The sequence below is a fragment of the Orycteropus afer genome, unplaced genomic scaffold, assembly GCF_000298275.1.
Source record: "Orycteropus afer afer isolate SDZICR_OR568_19922 unplaced genomic scaffold, OryAfe1.0 scaffold00018, whole genome shotgun sequence".
NCBI classification, from domain to species: Eukaryota; Metazoa; Chordata; class Mammalia; order Tubulidentata; family Orycteropodidae; genus Orycteropus; species Orycteropus afer.
Window position 1 is genome coordinate 4,607,690 of NW_006921605.1, and position 16,981 is coordinate 4,624,670.

General features: G+C 51.2%; 1 protein-coding gene across 1 annotated transcript in view; it reads right to left on the reverse strand.

Moving 5' to 3' along the window:
• AFMID (arylformamidase) overlaps positions 1 to 16,981 on the reverse strand; it is a 33,384-nt gene that overhangs the window by 2,282 nt on the left and 14,121 nt on the right. The window contains exons 3-9 of the mRNA XM_007959842.1: positions 3,146 to 3,250; positions 3,009 to 3,057; positions 1,335 to 1,420; positions 1,188 to 1,260; positions 873 to 970; positions 525 to 603; positions 271 to 409 (exon numbers count right to left, since the gene is read on the reverse strand). Of these exons, the coding sequence (XP_007958033.1) occupies positions 271 to 409; positions 525 to 603; positions 873 to 970; positions 1,188 to 1,260; positions 1,335 to 1,420; positions 3,009 to 3,057; positions 3,146 to 3,250 (629 nt within the window). The remainder of the gene's footprint in view (positions 1 to 270; positions 410 to 524; positions 604 to 872; positions 971 to 1,187; positions 1,261 to 1,334; positions 1,421 to 3,008; positions 3,058 to 3,145; positions 3,251 to 16,981) is intronic.

Genomic DNA, 16,981 nt, shown 5'->3' on the forward strand with positions numbered 1-16,981 from the left:
GGAGACCCTGTGGGGCAGTTCCACTCTGTCCTCTAGGGGCGCTGTGGGTCGGAATGGACTCCACGGCAGTGGGTGTGGTTTGGGCTTTGCTTCCGTGGCGACTGACAGCCTTGGAGACCCTGTGGCAGTTCCAGTCTGTCCTCTCCGGGCGCTGTGAGTCAGAATCGACTCCAGGCAGGAATGTTTGGGTGAAATAAAGACAAAAGTGCCACAGAAAGGAGAAGGTGATACCATGACCTCTGACCTCTGGCGAGGGGGTGCTGGGCATACCTGGAGAAACTCCCGGGACTGCCGCTGGAATTCAGGGGAGTCGTGCTGGCCCACGATCACCAGCGTGCGGAGGGCGGCTGCGGGTGGCACCCGGGCTGCCTGCAGACGCAGCTGTGGGCTGTTCCTCTGAGCATCCTCCCTGGTGAGGGGGCGGGACCAGCACAGGGGTCAACGCCCGAGGAGGGCTGGCCTCACCCTGGCCCTCCTGCAGGCTCTGGGGCCGCTGGTGGGGCGACGGTGGGACAGCAACTCACAGTGTCAGGAGGAGAGCGTCGTTCTCGGAGGTGTGCAGGATGGGCTCCAGGTCGTAGATCCCGCTGAGCAGGAACAAGCCTGGGACGGCGCAGAACAGTCACAGGGTCAGGCTGAAGGCGTCACCACTCCAACCAGATTGGCTCTCCCCAGGCACCAAGCTGGTCTGCCACCAGGTGTATAAATGGAGCCAGGGGCCAGAGGGGGCAAGCCGGGGGTAGGGGCCAGAGACTGCGTGAGGGGGCTCACAGGTCCCCAGGTCAGCCCCCCCATCGCTGTTTGAGACCCCTAGCAGCTGGCTTAGGCCCTCAGGGGCATAGGGAAGGGGAGAGCTGCAGCCCCGAGGAAACCTTTGAGGTTGGGTACAACTCTGTGCTCGGTCCAGTTGGTCAGGAGCATCATGGCGGCCAGGTGGGCCCCCGCCGAGTGTCCACACAGGTAAATCCCCCTGGGACGGGCCAGAGAAGGGGAAGCGGCTGAAACCAGACCTCTGCTCCTTCAGGGCAGGTTTGCACTTGGCCCCCCAGAAGCAGCAGGCCAGGGCTGAGCACCCGGTTTGCCATCTGCAGGGGCAGAGGGGGCAGCCGGGCTTCACTCAAGATGCCACACCCACTGTCCACCCACCCAGCGCCAGACCCTAAGAGGAACTCTCAGCAGATGCCCACTGGTTGCTAGGATACTGCTTCTGGAGAAAGGCAACACTCCGGGTCACCTGGTCTATCATCAGGTCCAGGGTTCCTGCACAGAGCACATGCTGGGTCAGGGGCCAGCGGGGGGGAGGGGCGTCTCCCCTCCAAAGTGACCCTCCTTACCTCTGGGTGCAATGTCGTAACCCACAACCGCCACAGCCATGCCCTGTGTGGTCAGAGGGTCCACCATGAAGGCTGATGTGTTTTTACTGTGGAAAGAGACTTGGAGGTGATATCAGGAGGCGACGTGGCCACTGAGCTGCTGCCACTGGGTCCTGGACACACCCCAGGCCAGCTGTCCTGTCCACCCAGACCATCAGCCAGCTCTAACCCGTGGGCATCAGGAAAGGGCAGGCTCAAGCATCCGGCTCCCGGCTCAAGTCCTTGCCACAGCATTGTGGCACTGGGACCCTGGGGCCCACCTTAGTTCTCTAGTGCTGCTGTAAGAGAAATACCACAAGGAGGTGGCTTTGTTCAACAGAAATTCATTTTCTCACAGTTTAGGAGGCAACAAGTCCAAATTCAGGGCACCAGCTCTAGGGGCAGGCTTTCTCTCTGTGGGCTCTGGGGTCAGGCCCTTGTCTCCGTTCAGCATCTGTGGGCCCAGCATTCCTTGGAGATCTCCATGTGTCTTAGCATCAGTCTTCCCCTGGGTCTAGGAGGTTCTCAGCACAGGGACCCCGGGTCCAAAGGACATGGCTCTTCTTTCCTGGTGGCACTGAGGTCCCTCCCTGTCTGCCTGCTTCTCTCTCATCTCTTATAAAATGAGAGTTTCCCCAGGGAAACTCCCCTTACCCTCGATCAGGGATGTGACCCAAGTAAGGGTGGTGACTTAAGTAAGGGGGACGCATCCTGCATGACCCTGCCTCACTGAGCACAGGCAGAGCTCAGGATGCATGACACATCCAAAACTGGAGGAGCATCACACCACACCAGGAATCACGGCCTGGCCAAACTGACTCATATTCTGGGGGGACATAGTTTGATCCATTATAAGGACATCATTTGACCTCGAAGCCTGTTTTCTTGTCTGTAAAATGAGACAGTTAATGCTTCCTCTCTCATGGTGCTGTTGAGGACTCATGGAGATCAGACATGTAGAGACTGTCACCTCGGGCAAGGGTGTCATAAATGTCACCGTGAAGATGGCTGTGTTTGATAGAGGAACATCCTGTAACAGACGACTTCATGGTGAGTGCCTGGGGAGTGAGTGTCCTGAAAGATCCCAGGGACCCTCTCCCTCCCGTAGGGTGACCACCTGCCACATGTGCATGGGAATCTCCCTTTCTCTCACACTGAAAGGCCCACGTCCTGGGAAACCCTTCGGTCGGGCAAACTGGGATGGTCGCTTGGGCTTTCCCGTTGACGTGGATGCCGTGGGCTGAACTGTGTGCCCTCTAAGTTATATCCATGTCCTAACCCCCACGATTCTGAGTAAACCACGACCTTATTTGAAACAAAAACCAGGGTCTCTGCAGATGCACTAATGAACTCATCTTGGATTTGGGGTGGGCCCTAAATCCAGTGACAGACTCCCTTAGACAAGGAAGGACAGGGATCTGAGACAGAGGCGCCTGAAGCAGCAGATGAGGCAGAGACAGGGCCGCCACCATGAGCCTGGGGGCCTCTGGAGCCTCCAGAAGCCAGAAGAGGCAGGGAAGGCTCCTTCGGGGGGGCACAGCCCTACGGACAGCTTGCTCCTGGACTTGCAGCCTCCGGAGCCGTGACAGGACAAACCCACCCCCCGGGGAAAGATGACTCCCCTTTTTCTCCGCTTGTGCAAATCCCTCGACTCACCTCCCACTCTGCCAGTATCCTCCATGAACAAACACAAAGAAGATCGGGGCTGCAAGACAGAATGGACCGTCCGTTACATGGCCCAAGAGGGGTGCTGGCTGAACTCTGCTGTGGGACCCACTGCCCCCAGCACTCACCTTCCGAAACTCCATCAGGAAAGTAGATGTCGAGTTTCTCCCCGTCTCCATCACCATAGGGCACGTGCAGCAGGCTTCTCCGGGTGGCCCGGGCCTGAGTGGTAGCTGTCTCGGGAAACAGACGCTGGTCAGCACAACCTTAGCATGTCAGGGACCAGCCACAGGCTCCTCCCATGAGTGGACAGCGACCTCTATTCATTGCCGGATGGAAACGTTGCATGAAAGCTGCTTTGGCTGAAAGTCAGTGTCGGCTGTAAGTACCTCCCACGAAAGATGCTTCCTCAAGCTCTAACCATCATCAGTGCTGGCTTCCAAAACATTCCGTGGGCACGTGGTTACAACAGAACCACGCTGGTTCATAGGGCTCCAGTACCACCCGCTGATGTCTGCCAGGGAGCTAGCCATCCTGACACAGACCGCGTTCTATTGCATGCTTCTAGAGGGATACAGCCAGAATGCTCCTTAGAAGTGAGGAGGACGACGAGACTTCGGCTCACTTACTTTGGACATGGCATAAGACAAGACAAGTCTCTGGAAAGGGCCAATGAGGTGGATTAACAAGTTACAAGAGACTCAAATGTACCAATGTTCCTGAGGATGGTGCAAGACTGGTGTCTTCCTTCTGTGGTGCTGCTATCACAGAAATACCACAAGTGAGAGACTTTTACAAACGGAAGTTTATTTTCTCACAATTTAAGAGGCTAGAAGTCTGAGTTCAGGGTGCCAAGTCTAGGGGCAGGCTTTCTCTGTCAGCTGTGGAGACAGGTCCTCGGCTCTTCCAACCTCCTGCTCTTGGGTGATCTTTATGTGGTTTGGCACCTCTCTTCCCCCATCTCTACTTCTCATCTGTTTAAACTCTTTTATATCTCAGAAGAGACTGACTCAAGATATACCCTACACGAATCCTGCCTCACGAATGTGACAAAGACAACATATTCTCACAGGCAGAGAGCTGTGGATTTACAGCACATATTTTTTGGGAACACAATTCGACCCATAACACCGGGCAATGTTTCATTCTGTTACACATTACACACAAGGTCCCCATGAGTCAGTGCCGACTTGCAGCAACCCACAACGGTGTGCACCACACTGCTCCATGCCACGGGAAGACTAAAATTGGGCAAGTATTTGGAAAAATAACCCAGGGAAACAAAATATAAACTCAGTTGAAATAAAGAGAATGAAACTATATAATTGAGCACCTTGATGGGAGAGGTCAAGTGGTGTCAATGGGTCTGTGGAAAATCGGCCAGGATTTGGGTAGGGAGGAGCCAGGCAGAACCACCCCAATAAGGCAAAGATCTCAGGAAGAACAGTCACGTGCATTTTTTTGGTTTCCCAGTGGATGTAAAGTTATGTTTACACTATTAAGTGTGCAATGGCATTAGGAAAACATTTGAAATATTCTGAGAATGACCAAAATGTGACACAGACATGAAGTAAGCACATGCCGTTGGGAAAAAGGTGTCGAGAGACTCGCTTGACACTGGGTCGCCAGTAGCCTTCCATTTGTTCAAAGTGTAATATCTGCGAAGCGCAATAAAACGAGGCATGCTGCATTCCAGGGGAATAAATACCACAGGGAAAGGAACGGAGGTGGGAGGGGACTCAGTATGTTCACATTCCAGTAAGAAAGTGTCCCCTCCCAATTAAAAAGCGACGAAAGGACGTGGATGGACGTTTCTGTAAAGATATACAAGGGGCCGACAAGCACGTGAAAGCCAACAGCATCAGCCATCAAGGAGATGTAAGCCAGCCACAGGGAGCTACCACTCAGCCCACCAGGATGGCTGTTAAGAAAAAGTGCGGGCAAGGATGTGGAGATTCGAACCCTCAAGCATCGCTGGAGGAGAGCTGCAGTGGATTAGCTGCGGGGGGCAGTGTGGCCGACCCCCACGAGCAGACAGAACTGTCCTGTTGCTGGGGGCGTGCACGGAGTACAACGGCCCCAGGGGGTTTCCTGGCTGCCATCTTTACAGAAGCAGAAGGCAGGCCTTTCTTCCCTGCAGCGGCTGGGACCACTGAGCCACATGGCCCAGCAATTCCACTCCCAGGAACAGACACAAAAGAACTGAGAAGAGGGAGCCTGGGAGACCCAGGCCGGACTCCCAGCCACGCACCTTGGGAGCAGCCACCACATGTCCGTCAGTGAATTGCGTGCTGCCATGATGAGCGGGTTGCAGCGAAGCTTCCAGATTCAAACCGCCTCGGGAGAAAGGACGGGCGCTCTACTTCTGAGAATGAGCCCGTGAGACCCCATGGGTCATAACAGTCTGACCTCCTTGGGCATGGCGTCCCCATGAGTTGGGGGCTAGTGAGACGGCCGCCAACAACTTCCATCATCCCAGGGCGTCTGTCTTCCTCCCTGTGGGTCGCTGCTCTCTGTCTGTTCGCCCTTTTACAAGACACCACGCAGAAGGGCTTACGACTGGACCCAGCCTGCTCCTCACCCATCTAACTGACAACAAAAGGAAAACCCTGCGTCCAAACAATGTCACGTTCCCCGGAACAAAGGCAAGACCTCAACACATATTTCTGGGCCACAATTCAATCCATAGCAGGCAGCAAGTGGCATTTTGGAAAATGTCCTCACATGGGCCGAAGCCAGCACAGACACCACTGCAGGCCACGCACGGACCCCCGGGACAGGACGTGCTTTGCAGGATGGAATTCAGCCACTCAGCAGAAACAAGCTATTAAATAGGTCAGTTTTAATTTGTGACGTCAACAATAATCAGCAGTCAGTAGACTCTGTTATGTTATGTGCCGTTGAGTCGCCCCAACTCATAGCGACCCCTCCTTGGGTTTCCGAAGCAGTATCACTACGGAAGTAGGATTGCCCAACCTTCCTTCCGAGGAGTAGCTGGTGGGTTTGAACCGCCAGCCTTCTGGTTAGCAGTCAAGTGCCTTAGCCACTATGCTACCAGTAGACTCTAGGCAGGGTTAAAAGACAACTTTGAAGTTGGGTAGCACGTTGTTACTCTATCAGTCAGTGGTCTGATTGACGAAGCTTTTCACCGTGTTTATATATAATTTCATGAAGGACTCTGAACACAAAAATTCTGATTGGCTAACAATTATGTCAGAATACACAAAAGTTACCAAAGAGCAGTGTGTGCTCAAACATTACCAAGAAAACAGGCTTGCTCCAGCCATCATAAGATCAGTGAGCCACGACTGTAAGAGACCGGTCTCGGAAGCAGGACATGTTCATTGACCTTCAATTGTTTTCTGAAAGAACAAGTTCCAGCTGTTTCCCTGAGCCTGGTCCCCTAATACAACCCATGCAACCAGACAAGCCATTCCTCAGCTTAGCCACCAGTCACGACACAGCCACAAGCTTTCAAGGTGACACAATTACACAGCTCACAGGTTTCTGCCCTTCAACAAGATCACCTGCAGTGTCGTGGGCAAGTGAATTCTGTTTTCATAAAACAAAACTTAGTTTGATGTCACAATTAGAACCCCAGAATGTCTGTTAGAATTAAACAAGTATTTGCTTTGGCGGGCTTAATCAAACCAAATCAATTGCACAGTGATCGTGGTTTGATGTAAGAACAGAACTGCATTTCTCAAATGCTGTTACCGTACAATGGATCACGTCCAAGTGGCCTTTCGCACCATGGCCTTGTCACTTCCACCAAATGACTGCATGGGACTATGCCAATGACGTGCTTGTGGCCCGCCGAGGGGGTGGGATAGCTTGCTAACAATGCAAATAAGGTGTACGGCACTCTTGTGGGGGCGGGACCACACAAATAAGGTGGATGGAACCCTAATGGGGGACTGGTCAGTTTTGCCATCCCACTGGGCGTAAAACGAGCGCTTCCAGAGAGGAAGTGGGGGAGGGGAAAACACTACCAGCGAGACAGAAGCACTGCGAGTGGGGCACATCCTTTGGACCTGGGCTCCCTGCACTGAGAACCTCCTAGACCCAGGAGACTGAGAGAGAGCTGTGAGAGCGCAGACAGGGACAAACAGCGGCCGCAAGCCAGCAGGGCCAGGAGACTGCGCAGCGGGCTTCCCGGCCCACGGACTGCGAAAGCTAAGCCCCGGCTTGCTGGAGGAACAGTAAGACTGCGGGCACTTATCCCTGGGGCTAAAGAGCTCTGCAGCAGTTAGAAAGCAACCAAGCAGGGCAGAGGCCGGGCCAGACCCAGAGGCCTGGGCGGCCCACGCGGCCCAAGGCCAGAGAGGTGTGTCTGCAGGCTGAGAAGAGGCCGTCCTGACCAAAGAACTGCACGTATCCTGAGTCGTTCCTGATCCTGAACTGTAACCTGTTACTTCCCTCATAAGCCTCATAACTTATCGATCATTATCAATCCCAACAGAGAAGTGGAGAGAGCCCTGGGATGGACTACTGGCGTCAGAACTGGTCAAAACCGTTGGACGGTGGAGGCGATGGAGGCGTGGCTGACCTCCGCTTGTAGGAATCAGCCTCGGGCTGTTGGTGCTGACAATGACCCTCCTCCCCCTTGAGAAGTCAGAGGAGGAGGGTGACAAGGCTGCCACCAGCCAGTTCCTGTCGTTACTTGCTGTTAGGTGGCTGTGACTCATAGCCACCCCATGCACGTCAGAACGAAACCCGGCCCGGCCCCGCGCCATGCCCCAGTCCTGCCTCGAGCCCATCGTCCCAGGCACTCCGTGATCCACCTTGGCGAGGGTCTTCCTCAGTTCCACGGACCCTCTGTTTGACCAAGTGTGATACCCTTCTCCAGGGACTGGTATCTTATGACAGCATGACCCAAGTACAAGAGACAAGTCTGACTGTTCTCGCTTCCAAGGAACATTCTGGCTGTACTTCTTCCAAGACAGACTGGTTCGTTCTGGCAGTCTGAGGGATGCGCAATATTCTTCACCATAACTCAAAGGCATCAACTCTTCTTCGATATCCCCCGTATTCACTGTCCAGCTTTCACATGCATAAGAGGTGACTGAAAAGACCATAGCTTGGTCAGGCGCACCTTAGTCTTCAAAGTGACATCTTTGCTCTTAAACACTTTAAAGAGACTTTTGCACCAAATTTGCCATTTTTACAGGAGTTTAAGTGTTTAGAGGATTTAATCGGTGAAAATTATGAGCTGCGTGTTAATTAAAAATATGTGGACAGTCATTAATTTCTTTTTTTATTTAAGAAATACTACATCTAAGCGACTGGGACCTTAAAAGCTAGCAAGCTGCCATCTAGATGCAACAACGGGTCTCTCCTCGTCAAGAGGAAAAAAGAAAACCAAAATTAATGGAAACAATCAGTCCTAGCGACTGGTACACCATCCGATCTGCAACCTATACAACTATGAGACCAGAAGAACTAGATGGTGCCCAGCTACCACTGCCATCCACTTGGAAGGGATGTAGGAGATCCTGCATAAAGAGGGAGAACAATGTGGAACAAAACTCAAAATCATTTGGAGGAAAAAAAAAAAAAAAAAAGAAGGTGGGGACCAGGTTTGCTGGTCCAATAGAGCCTGGTGTAACCACTGAGACTATGGCCCCTAGCTGCCCTTTAGGTCTGGAATTGAACCCACAACTGTGGTTTCCAGCCAAACAAAGTACAGGCATGTGAGTTAAACATTTACTTCAAGTAGACACATGCCCTGGAGAGAACAATCATGGGAGAAGGAAGGGCTGCTTATGCACAGGGAGACAGCTCAGGGTGCAGAAGAGTATGAAGGGATGGACACTGGGAGGAGGTAACTATGGGGAGGAAGTGGGAGGGGAGCTGCTGCATTGTAAATTTTGGTCAATGACATGAGACAAAGTATATGTGAACTGCTGTATGAAAAGTGAATTTACTCTGTAAATCTTCACCCAAATCCTAATAAAAAAAATACATAAAAAAAAAAAAAAAGAAATACTACATGTATATGGGTAAAAAAACACATACAAATGGGTTTTCAGTCAATGCTCCCTCCTCCTCCTCGCCCAGCCTCTCCACCAAGGTAACCACTATTATCAATTTTTCTGGAAAGTTTGCTGAACTGCTTCACACAGATAAAGAAACAGGCTATGGAATGCCCCTCCCTTTGATCCCAATGGGCTCTTCGGTGGCATAGTGCCTAAGGCACCTGACTGCTAATCAGAAGGCTGGTGGTTCACACCTACCAGCCACTCCTCAGGAGGAAGATGGGGCAATCTACTTCTGTAGTGATACCGCCTCGAAAACCCAAGGAGGGGTCACTAAAACCCAAGGAGTTGGATCCGACTTGACGGCATTGAGTCTGGTTTGGTTTCTTGGTTTTGACCCCAATGGCGGCAAGTCCTGTGCACTTTTCTCCTGCTTGTTTCACTTGGTAAATCCTGTAGGTCGTTCCTCATCAGCACACAGAGGCCTTCCTCATTCTTCTCTTTTTTTAAAGTTATTTAGTCTCCCACCCTAGGGAGCCCTGGAGGAACAGCAGGTAAGCCTTTGGCTGCTAACAGGCAGGTGGGCGGTTTGAACCCCCCAGCGGAGAAGGAGCTGGCCACCTGCTGCCAGAAAGGAAGGGGTTAGAAAACCCAGTGCTGCACTCTGGGCTGTGTGTTAATTGGTCCAACCAGTCCCTCGGGCCCCCAACTCTGGTTTCCCCAACCCTCCTGTCTCACATACAGCGGACCATCGGGAGACCTGCTTGGCTCTACCTGCCCCTCCCTCCTGAATCCCCGGCCTCCCCACCTCCCCACCCCCTGGAGGGCAGTGACAGCCCCCAACCGATCTCCCTGTTTCCACCTGGGTGCAAAGCCCTTCTGGGCCAGGGGCCCTGCTAACTCTACCCTTCCCTGCTCACCCCGACCCCCCTAACCCCCATCTGCCAGCCCCTTACTGGCTCCATCATTTCCCACAGCAACGACCTCCTCCTAACAGACTATGGTGGTGCAGTGGGTAAGGCATTTGGCTGCTAACCAGAAGGGCAGTGGTTCACACCCACCAGCCACTCCTCAGGAGGAAGATGGGGCAATCTACTTCCGTAAAGATCTATAGCCTTAGACAAACGATGGGGGTCACTATGAGGCAGACTCGACTTGATGACGGAGGGTTTGGTTTTCTTTTTTAACAGACTTGGGGAGTCCCTGGGGAGCTCAAATGGTTAAGCGCTCGACCGTGGACTGAAAGGTTGACGGTTTGAGGTTGGCACCTCGGAGGAAAAGGCTGGAGTGTGCTTTGGAAGGTCACGCCTCGAGAACCCTGTGGAGCGACTCCGCTGTGCACGCAGGGCTCCACGAGCTGGAACTCACGCGCCAGCACCTGGTTCTTCTGAGGCAGACTGAACACTGGTCGCTGTCGACTGGCTCCGACTCACGGTGACCCGCGCTGTCCGAGCAGAACTGCGCACCCCAGGGCTTTCAAAGGCTGACTTCTCGGAACGACATCACCCCGCCTTGCTTCCAAGGTGACCCGGGGGAACTCCTGCAAACCTTGCAGTCAGCAGCCCGGACGTCAGCTGTCCACACTGCCCTGTGACACTTCCTTCTTCCTTATGCTCATTGGCCATCCTTTCCTTCCCCGTAAGAAGCCCCTGAAAAGTACCACCGCCGCCTGCCTGTTGGACTGTGGTGGCTGGCAATGTTGCCGTGATGCGGGAAGCCATGCCCCCAGTGTGTCAAACCCCAGCAGGGTCCCCTACGGCAGAGGGTGTCAGCACTGCTTCCAGACTAGGATGGAGGGCCTGGGGTACAACTTACAAACATCGACCAGTGTGGATCGCACAGAGTACTGCCCCCCGTTGCTGGAGGGTGACCCCGGGTTGGAAGGCCCTCAACACATACAGTGGCCGTAAGCACGGACTTGAGCAAACCCATGATGGAGAAGCTGACTTGACAGTGGCAAACCGAGAAGCACAACTACACGGGGGTCTGTCGACCGTCCACCGACACCACCTCAACACCTGGGTCTGCAGCCGGCACCTATGAGGCACTCACTCACTCAGCAGTCACCTACCGACGACGATCAGAGACCACAGCCTTCAGTATAGATGACGCCTCGACATAAAGAAAACCAAAACCCTCACAACTGGACCAATAAGCAGCATCACGATAAACGCAGACAAGATTGACGTGGCCAAGCGTTTCATTCTCCTGGAACGCACCATCAGCGCCCTCAGACGCAGCAGTCGAGAAATCAAACGGTGTGTTGTGTTGGGCAAATGAGCTGCAAAAGGCCTCTTCAAAGTTCTGAGAAGTAAAGATGTCACTGTGACGCCTAAGGTGCACCCGACCTAAGCCACAGGATTTCAATTCTTTCGTGAAAGCTGGACAACAAATAAGGAGACTGCCTAGGGATTGGTGCACTTGAATTACGACATTGGCAGAGTCCTGAACATCCCAGGGACTGCCCGAAGAATGAACAAATCTGTCTTGGAAAAAGGACAGCTAGAATGCTGTTTAGAAGCGGGGATGGTGAGATTTCATCGCACGGACGTTGATCATGTTACCAGGAGGGACCAGTCCCCGCAGACGGACATCATGCTTAGTAAATCAGAGGGTCAGCGGAAAGGGGGAGAGCCTCAATGAGACGGACTGAGGCGGCCTCCGATGACGAGCTCAAACACAGCGCGGACTGCGGAGGGTGAAGGACAGGGCAGGGTCGCTACAAGTCCGAGCTGACTCTCCAGCACCTGCCAACGACAGGTGTTTATCACATGATGCGGGAGATGAGTGAACGAGTCCTCTACCGGGAGACGTGTGGGCCGCTCCCAAGCCCACAGACCACCTGCAGGGGAGAGCCCTGTCCATCTGTCCTTGGCTGTGCGTGCAGCCAGCGGTGGGAAGGGCCCTCAGTGGAACTCTGTCCCCGTGACGTCACTGCTTGTTGCTGTCGGTTGGTCCTCACTGTTTGTCCTGCTCACTTTCCCAGCCCAGCCTGAGAACGACCGCTGCCTCCTGGGCTCAACAACAGAGTGGGGTTTAATTAACATTCAAGTTCTTAAGGCAGACCTGAACAAGCTGGGTTCACGTGATGCTAACTCTTAGAAAAAGATCATGAGGTCTCTGTCCTACGTGGAAATGCAAGAACCGAGCAGGTGTCCCTCAGATATGAACAAACAGAACCGGCCCTCAGCAAGGGGACTCGGCTCTCCTAGGAGCCGGCCCAGTGGGTGACGGTGGCCAGGGAACAGGGACAGAGGAGAGTGAGGACACGCTGCTTCCCCTAAAGCGTGAATTCCACCCCCCACTGGGCCCTGAATCCAAGGACGAGAACACAGGGGGCTCCCACATCAAACCCAGTGCCTATGAGTCAATTCTAATGACGCCCCAGAAGAAACCTTGCTGCAAACATCTTTTATCATGAGAGCAAAACTGGGTTTCTTCAGCTCTTACAGCTGCAACTCTAGGCCCAGGGGGGCTGGTTCCGTAGATCCAACCTGAACCCCAGGTCAGAGCAGTTAGACGGCACAGAAACCGGCGGCCGCCCAGACTCACCCAAGGTATGTGGCAGGGAGACCAGCCGGCTGGCTGCAGAAGCCTGGGGCCCATCTGGTCTCTGTGCTCAGCCCTCCTGGTTTCTTAATTCATTCAGCAAACACATATTTGTGGGACCAACCTCCGATGTCGGTTCTGTTCTAGATCACTGGGCCCTCACAGTGACTGAAGCCCCAGCTACTCCAAGTCACAGTGACCGACCCATGTGTCAGAGTAGAACTAGCCCCTGGGGTTTTCAATGGCTGGGATCCTTACAGGCGAATCTCCAGGCCCTCCTGCCAAGGTGCCTCAGGGTGGATGCGAACCACCAACATTTTGATCACTAGCTGAGTGCTTAAGCATTTGTGCCTCCCAGGGATAAGGCTTTTGAAAAGCTCCGTTAAGCCTCTGGCCAGTTTTAGTCAGGAGTGGTTTTCTCTAGGGCCTGGAAGCCATCTCCTTCCAAAGTAGTCACCAAGGAAGACTGCGCCTGTCCTCTAGGTTCCCTGGGGGCGGGCAGGAGCACACCAAACCCAAACCAAACCCCCTGCCATCAGTCCATTCCGACTCATAGCGCCCCCACTGAGTTTCTGAGGTGGTTAATGTTTACGGAAGTAGATTGCCCAGTCTTCCTTCCACGGAGCAGCTGGTGGGTTTGAACCACCAGCCTTCTGGTTAGTAGTCAAATGCCTCAGGCACTGCACCACCAGCTAGCACACAGAGCCACCTAATTAGCAGGAGCCCTGGTGGTACAGTGGTTAAAGGGCTTGGCTGTTAACAGAAAGGTGGCGGTTCCAACCTGCCAGTCGGCTTCTGTAAAGATGACAGCCTTGGAAACCCTAGGGTGCAATTCCACTCTGTCCTCTAGGGGCGCTGTGAGTTGGAATCAACTTGGGGGCAACGGGTTCGGGTTTTAGGAGGGACGATGTCGACAGATGGAGCCACCCGGTCCTCCTGCTCTGGAGAACACGTGTTGTCACCGCCGAGCTGGTGGGAGGCTGGGGTTTCCTTGTTTGTGCAGTCTCCCTGAATCACCTGTGCCGTCCACTGCCCTCCCATCAAAGGCCTATTCAATAATAAAACATTTTCTTTCTCTTCTGTCTTTGTGGGAGGTTTTCCGTTGATTCTGACCCATGGCGCCCCCATGAGTGTCAGAGCGGAACTGCATGCCACGGGTTTTCAGAGGCTGTGACGTTTGGAAGCAGGCCACCACGCCCTTCTTCCCAGCACCTCTCGGTGGACTGGAAGCTCCAACCTTTCAGTTGGCAGCCGGGAGGTTAACCCTTCGCACCACCCAAGGATTCCCTGGCTTGGCAGGAGACTCTATTTCCTCTCTATCCCTCAGTCTCTTCTGAGTTCAACGAGGCCACCTCTGAGGCCCACACGGACTCCACCAGGAGAGGCCATTGGGGACACTCATCCTGGCCCAGTCACCACCCTTTCAATGGCCCCCCTCTCAGCTGGAAGCTCAGCTCCGATGGTCACTAGGTACAAACATTTGTGTACATGATTCAGCCTCACAAGGCAGGACGCGGATGAGTGAGGCACTCCGCTTGGACACAAACTTTAAGGGGGTGCTCAAAAACTCAGTAAGCAAGTTACAGAATATTTAAGGCAGTGTTTTAAGAAGTCAACATTAATGTGAAAAATCCATAAGGAACTGCTGTGTGTATTATCAACAACAAAATAAACAAAATTTAAAAAAAAATTTAAAAATCTATAAAGAAAAAGAAAATCCATGAGGAACTAAGTATCAAAATTTTAAATAAAATGGTCTCATCTCCTCTGAGACCAGAAGAACTAGATGGTGCCCATCTACCACTGAGACCATTCTGATCAGGGCCGCACTAGATGGATCCTGATAGAAGGGGATAAAAATGTGCAACAGAGCCTCCAATTCTTAAAAAGTTCAGATTTCATAATAATTGGTCTCTTTTCCCCTTGAACAACAGAGGAAGGAGGAGTGGTAATAGGAGGAGGGCATGGAATATGTGGCTCATCACCTTCTGGGTGGCCTCCAGCTCCTATTACTGAACACTTTGATTGAAGATTCCATAGAAGAATACTGATCAAAAGGGGGAAAATGAAGAACAGAATTCAAATTCTCATGGACTCCAGATTTCCTGGAGCCATGGAAGGTGGATGAACCCCTGAAACTATTGCCCTGAGATCATCTTTAAATCTTAAATCAAAATCATCCCCTGAAGCCATCTTAAAATCAAAAATAGTTGAGCTTCACTAGGAAAACAGGTGAGGCCTGAGGCTGTGCCACCGGTGTTTCAAACACCAGCAGGGTTGCCAATGGTGCACAGGTTTCAATGCAGCTTACAGACTGGGACAGACTAGGAGGAAGGAAGAGGCCAGCCACTTCTCAAAGAACTGACCAAGGAAAACCTTACGAATAGCAGAGAAACACTGTCTGATACATTACTGGGCAACGTTATAAATAGCCTGGAAACACTGTATAATACAGTACAGGAAGATGAGCCCCTTGGGTCAGAAGGCTCTCAAAGTAGGACTGGGAAAGAGCTGCACATCAGAGTAGAACCAGCCTTACTGACATGGATAAAGTACAGCTTTTGAGGCCTCCATTTGCCAACGTGGCACAACTCAAATTGAGGAGAAACATCTGCAAGCATCCATTAATAATCAGAACACAGAATGTACAAATGTATGAATCTAGGAAAATTCCAAGTTGTCAAAAATGAAATGGAACGCATAAAGATTGATACCCTAGGCATTAGTGAGCTGAAATGGACTGGTTTTGGCCATTCTGAATCAGACAACCATATGATCTACTATGCCGGGAATGATATTTTGAAGAGGAATGGTGTGGCATTCATCATCAAAAGGATGTTTCAAGCTCTGTCATGAAGTACAATGCTGTCAGTGATAGGGTAATATCCATATGTCTATAAGGAAGACCAGTTAATATCACTATTGTTCAAATTTATGCACCAACCAAAGCCAAAGATGAGGAAATTAAAGATTTTTATCAACTTCTGTAGTATGAAATTGACCAAACGTGCAATCAGGATGTGTTAATTATCACTGGTGAATGGAATGCAAAAGTTGGAAACAAAGAAGAATCACCAGTAGTTGGAAAATTTGGCCTTGGTGACAGAAATAATGCTGGAGATTGAATGATAGAATTTTGCAAAACCAACGACTTATTCACTGCAAATACCTTTTTTCAACAACACAAAAGGCGGCTATACACATGGAATTCGCCAGACAGAGTACACAGGAATCAGACTGACTACATCTGTGGCAAAAGGCAATGGAAAAGCTCAATACCTTCAGCCAAAAGAAGGCCAGAAGCTGACTGTGGAACAGACCATCAACTGCTCATATGCAAGGTGAAGTTAAAATTGAAGAAAATTAAAACAAGTCCACAAGAGCCAAAATATGACCTTGAATATATCCCTCCTGAACTTAGAGGCCATCTAAAGAACAGATTTGATGCACTGAACACCAATGACTGAAAACCAGAAGAACTGTGGGATGACATCAAGAACATCATCCATTAAGAAAGAGGTAATTAAAAAGAGGAGAAATAAAGAAAAGACCAAAATGGATGTCCAAAGAAACTCTGAAACTTGCTCTTGAATGGAGAGTAGCTAAAGCAAATGGAAAAAATGACGAGAGAAAAGAGCTGAACAGAAGATTTCAAAGAGCAGCTTGAGCAGACAAAGCCAATTACTATAAGGAAATGTGCAAAGACCTGGAGTTAGAAAACCAAAAAGGAAGAACATGCTCAGCATTTCTCAAGCTGAAAGAACTGAAGAAAAAATTTAAGCCTCAAGTTGCAATACTGAAAGATTCTATGGGCAAAATATTGAATGATGCAGGAAGCATCAAAAGAAGATGGAAGGAATACACAGAGTCACTGTGCCAAAAAGAATTGGTCGATCTTCATCCATTTTGGGAGGGGGCATATGATCAAGAACCCACAGTAATGAAGGAAGAAGTTGAAGCTGCACTGAAAGAACTGGTGAAGAACAAGGCTCTGGGAATTGATGGAATGCCCATTGAGATGTTTCAACCAACAGATGCCCCACTGGAGGCACTCACTCGGTTATGCCAAGAGATTTGGAAGACAGCTACTGGCCAACTGACTCGTAGAGATACATATCTGTACCCATTCCATAGAAAGGTGATCCCACAGAATGTGGAAATTATCAAATATCATTAATATCACATGCAAATAAAATCTTACTGAAGATAATTCAAAAATGGTTGCAGCAGTATATTGACAGAGAACTTCCAGAAATGTAAGCTGGATTCAGAAGAGGATGTGGAATGAGGTATATCATAGCTGCTGTCCGATGGATCTTGGCTGAAAGCAAAGAATAGCCAAAAGATGTTTACTTGTGTTTTATTGACTATGCAAAAGCATTTGATTGTGTGGATCATAACAAATTGTGGATAACATTGAGAAGAATGGGAATTTCA